This window comes from Malurus melanocephalus, unplaced genomic scaffold (assembly GCF_030028575.1).
Source record: "Malurus melanocephalus ecotype Western Australia unplaced genomic scaffold, MMel_1.1 scaffold_695, whole genome shotgun sequence".
NCBI lineage: Eukaryota > Metazoa > Chordata > Aves > Passeriformes > Maluridae > Malurus > Malurus melanocephalus.
This window is the reverse complement of record NW_026623927.1, coordinates 123,156-128,465: the sequence shown is the minus strand read 5'-3', so window position 1 is coordinate 128,465 and position 5,310 is coordinate 123,156. Positions and strand designations below refer to the sequence as shown.

General features: G+C 40.6%; 1 protein-coding gene across 1 annotated transcript; it reads left to right on the top strand.

The window, feature by feature from the left end:
* Nucleotides 1-6: 6 nt before the first annotated feature.
* CRLS1 (cardiolipin synthase 1) lies at nt 7-5,000 on the top strand. Its single transcript, XM_057384271.1, has 7 exons — nt 7-98; nt 391-528; nt 980-1,109; nt 1,571-1,656; nt 1,998-2,066; nt 2,395-2,486; nt 3,524-5,000. The coding sequence occupies exons 2-7, from the start codon at nt 427-429 to the stop codon at nt 3,609-3,611; spliced, it is 567 nt and encodes a 188-aa protein (XP_057240254.1). The 5' UTR covers nt 7-98; nt 391-426; the 3' UTR covers nt 3,612-5,000.
* Nucleotides 5,001-5,310: the final 310 nt, after the last annotated feature.

Sequence of the window (5,310 nt, the reverse complement as noted above, 5' to 3'; positions counted from 1 at the left end):
TGCTGCGCGCTCCCGCCGCCGCCTGGCGCCTCCTCAGCGGCGGGGCCGCCCCGCCCGAGCCCCCCCGGGACGGGACCGCGGGGCCCTGCGCCGAGCTGGTACGTGAGGGACACCGGGGACCGGCGGCACTCGCTGCCCCGGAGCGCGGCGAACAGGTGTCACACCCAAAACCCCAAGCCAAACTTGGGGGTGTTTTTTCCGCTCCAAGGCGAAGTTAATGTTTAGCAGGTCGAGGCCATGTGCMTTGCGCAAACAGCAGACTGCTTCCAGGAACTTTGCATGCTTTCTGTCTGGTTTTACCTGGAAAATACTTGTGCTGATTAACTCTGTTATGTGCCTAGGTGAGCTTTGCATTCCTGCCCTGAAGTTTTTTCCTTGCTTGCTTTACAGTATGAAAACCCCTGGACCATCCCAAATATCCTGTCCATGGCGAGAATGGGTCTGGCACCAGTTTTGGGCTATTTGATCGTTGAAGAGAATTTCAACGTCGCACTTGGTGTCTTTGTCCTGGCTGGAGTGACAGACCTGGTATGTTTGCATGACTTTGGGGACAGCAGATCCCACGGGCATGCATTGAAACAGACTCCAGTGTAGAATGGAAATGGATTAAAGAGATTTGTTTTTTTTATTTGTGGATTCCTAGGAGTGCTGTGTATATCCTTTGTGGTATTGCAGAGGGAATTTGTAGATGCCTGAAGGGGACTTAATGCTAATGGAGGAAAGGGGAATGTCAGGATTCCCTGACCAGCCCCAGGTGGGCATTGGCCACTCTGTGCTTGTGTGTCTGGTGGTCTGTTATTATKATACAATTATCAGCTAAGAGCTAACTATAACTATTTTATCATAGTTATACTCACTGTTTATTCATTATTCATTAAATAACATGTTATTCATTAAATATCTCTGTAACAGTAGCGTACACRAGCTATTTTGGTTCATATTTTTCTAACAGAGAGCTATTGAATTTTGTTTTTCCTAGTTGGATGGGTTTATTGCACGGAACTGGGCTAATCAGAAATCAGCACTGGGCAGTGCTCTGGATCCCCTGGCAGATAAAATTCTCATCAGTGTGCTCTATGTGAGCCTAACTTGTGCAAATCTWATTCCAGGTGAGGAAATTCAGTTGTGTGTACTAGATAAGGTATAGAAGGTCAATTTACCTGTGGCAACATTCCTTGTGTTTCTAAAAGGAAAACTGTGTATCTTTTGGAACTCTTGCTTTGCCAGTTGCTCTTTGCTCCTATTAAAYACTTCCCAAGGGACCCCACAGAAAGCATGTGCTGCTACACACAAAAACTAACATGTAGTGCCACTTTCAAATGCACTTTCTTTAAAGCAATAATAGTAAGTAGCTATATAAAATCGTTTTTCATAGACTGGATTGTTTTAAGACCTCACCAAAAACCCTTTCAGGAGTCGTGTTGAACATCCTCAGTGATGCACAGACTTGTTCAGAAGAATTTGGGAGTGGTTGTTTTGTTTTGCTTCGTATTTTCTGCTCTTTTGGTTGTGTTTTGTTTGCAATCATGGACACAATTTTTCACTGGATGGTGTTGTCTTGATCTTGCAGTTCCACTGACTTCCATGATTATCCTGCGGGATGCRGCGCTCATCGCTGCTGTTTTTTATGTGCGATACAAAACTCTTTCTCCACCGGTGAGTGCACAGCATTAAAAACATTCTAATAAAACGTTATAATAAAAAATAAATTTTAGCAAAGTTGTGACCGAGAGATTTTTTGTCTTGAGACTTGATGGTGCTTGTTCTTTTAAAAGATAGATTTCTGAGCAGAGCAGCATTTCATAAAATATGTTTCRTAAAGAGAAGTCAGAGCTGATAACCTTTTTCCTGTGCATGGTGTGTAATAAATCTTACAAAAGAGCAGTGTAATTAGTGTAATTCCTAGTGCTACAGTTGACTTTTCTGTATCATGTGAAAGGTTATATCAAATTGAATGTACAAGGATTGCAGTTTTTTCCTCTTTTCYCTCCCAACAGAGAACACTGAGTAGGTATTTTAATCCCTGCTATGCTACTGCACAATTAAAACCGACATTCATTAGCAAGGTAAGAGCAGTAAATTGTTACAAAAATAACTCCTSGGTACTTGGGGTGTTTTGTGGTTTGGAGGGTGGGGGTAATTTACTACTTCTGCTGAGTTTCAAAGTAGTGCCAACAATTTGGAGACAAGTTCCACAGATCCTGAGAGATGTTCAAGTGTGCTCTGTCAAAGCAGCTGATAATTTTGAGAGTGTAAGATGCTTCATTAAAAGATGTTTCTAAATAAATTTTCTTTACTTAGACTAATCTTTAAACCAGTAATAAAAGTGTATCTTGGTATTCCTTCTACAGTACTTCCTCAYGTTGCTCACAATTCCTATCTTGCTTTTTTCAGATGAATACAGCAGTTCAGCTAATTTTGGTGGCAGCTTCTTTAGCAGCTCCTGTTTTCAATTATGTGGACAGCATATATCTGCAGACATTATGGTAACTGATCTCGTAATTTTTTTTTTCCAGATAATTTAATGTGCTCCTAAAAAAACTGGTAATTGAGATTAATTGGTGTGGAACAAAATGAACTGTACACAGGCAATACATAAATTCAGATCAATAGAGAAGAAAGGAGCAGGAAGGAAGGCTGTAAGGATTCTTCTTTCAGAACAAAGAGTTCTGAACAGCAAATGCCAGAATTACTTAGTACCTTAGTTTAAAGTAGTGCAAAATCCACTGTTAATCATCTTCTAGGGAAGAAAAACCCCAAGCAAACCAAATTAACCAAAACCACAAACCCAAACCAAAAAGTGTTTAAGGAACTATGAATGAACTTTGATCTTAACAGTCTGTGGTTTTTCCTCCTGGTGRTAAAACAGATCTAGAGTTGCATCTGTGAAAGCTGCTTACCTTGTTGGGACTCCTCAGAGTTCCCATGTTGTGAGTAATGGAGGAATATTGGGTGTRATCTGCCAGGGAGCTCTGAACAGTCTCAGAAATGCCCTGAATGTGGCAGAATGCTCAGGGAGGACCGTGGGGAGCAGAGGGGCACAGCCCATTCAGGAAAATCTATGGTCTGGGAAGGAAATAAAAGAGACAGAAGCAGGAACTTGTTCTTTAGCTTTGGAACTTGCTAAAAATGGTAAATTCTAGTTTTGAGTGGTTTGAATGCTCCCTGTTGATGCTACCAAGGAATAGTTTGTCAAATCAGTCAGTTCTCAAGCTGGTATAAGTTATGTAGGCTGCAAATGCTGAATCTTTGTTTTCCCTTCTCTAAAACAAGTGCTAGCATGGTAAGAATTTGCCCTACTATGCAGTTACACTGCAACATGCTGCTTACCACAGGAYGGCAGATCTATTGTTTATCTAATCCTCCCCTTAGCTCTGAATTTCAGCGTATAAACTGTAAACTGCATTTTTGTGGAGCACAGTTCTTGACTGTGTATTAAAAAACAGGGAAGATGCTAAAAAAAACCCACTTTTGATATTGTCCATAGACCCACATGACTTACCAGGAACTCTTTTCCCCAAAGGTGCATCACAGCTTTCACAACGGTGACATCTGCCTACAGCTATTACCACTACGGCAGAAAAACTGTCCAGGTGATCAAGAACAAATGAAGTGGTCCAGGTGATAAAAAATGAAGTGTTCCTGGAAGGGCAGGAAGGTGCTGTTCYCCCAAGGGTGGTGGTATTGCAGCTGAGTTTTGGATCAAAGTACTCTTTTTTTTCTCTGCTTAAACCATGGCATCACAATGAAGTGAAATTTGAATATGTACTGTGTATATATGTAGAGAGAGACTTTTCAATGTATTTTTAATTTCTTTAAAAATGAGGTTGTTTACAAAAACAAATAAATAACATTCTTAAAAACACGGTGCCATTTGCATTCTGAGTAATTTTATATTGTTTTTGAAATCAAAACACACACTTGGCACCAGATTTGTTTTGCCATATTCATGCCAGGCACTGAGTATGCTGAGTTCTGAGGAGAAAAAGCAATTACAAGAACAAATTTGTCTTTGTACCTCAACCTAAGTCAACAAACCAGCATTTWAAAATTAATTTTTAATTTAATTTTAAGTTAAATCCATTAGGATTTAAAGACATACCTGAGGTTTCAGCAGAAGAAAGCACATTATTGAGAGACAGAAATTTAAACCAGAGAGAAATTTTACTTTATATTTCATGGGTGATATGGATAAGGCATTTACTGTTCCTACCCTGCTCCCTTTTCTTTTAAAATATGAGCAATGGTGAACTGTGCCCAAATAGAGTTAAAGTTTCTCATGCTATATATTCGTATCTCCAGATTCTTTAAACTTGAGAAGATGCTGTTTAATCCAAATACCCCTGACTAAAGAGGACATTTAAAATATTGTCCAAATGAATGGATACAGTGGAAATAACTTAGATTCATGTACTGTTAATTCTTCCYGTAGTTCTATCTTCAAGAGGTGCTCTGTTGTCCTCCCTCATGTGAGGACAATTTGTTCTTTGCCTGTTCTATACCTAAAAAACAGAAGAAAGAACAAGACAGAACAGGTCAAGTTGATCATAAACTCATGTTTTCCTTTTCTGACAATTTTTCTGACTAWTTTTCTTCCATATCATTAAAAAGAGTGCAACTATGAAGGCTTTAAATGTTTGAAATCAGGAGGTAAATWATACCACTGTAGTATTAGAGAAAGGAAACTTTCTGTAGACACTTCTTTTGAGAGCACACCGTCTCTTTTGTGACAGTATATGTTTGTGTATACAAACACTTTTAATGTATTTTTTAATATTTAAATGTATAAAATTGTGTATGGAGAAAACACTTGATCTTTCTTAGTGCCTCATGTTTTGTGCTCAACCCTGCGTCTTTCAGCAAAGGATAGAGGGCAAAGCCTGTGGAATTTTCCTTAAAATACATGAGTGGTGAAATGGAGAAAAAGCAGAATTTTTTTTGTACTCAGTGCGGTAATTGCTGTTTGGTTCTGGTCAATATAACTGGGCTTTGTTGGGGGAGGTATTCTTTAACTTTCTCAATCAAACACCCCTCACCGACTGCATGAAATCAGCGGGGACTGTTCAGCGGGTTCCAAGTTAAACCAGATTTGGTTCAATAAAATGCGTGAGGCTTCTGGAGTGCGGGGCTGGGTGGGCACAGCCCGTTCACCGGGAATGCGATCCCGCTCGTTCCTGTGGAAGGCTCCGGTGCGGTGTTGGGTGGGCACAGCCCGTTCATCGGGAATGCGATCCCGCTCGTCCCCGGGGAAGGCTCCGGTGCGGTGTTCGGTGGGCACAGCCCGTTCATCGGGAATGCGATCCCGCTCGT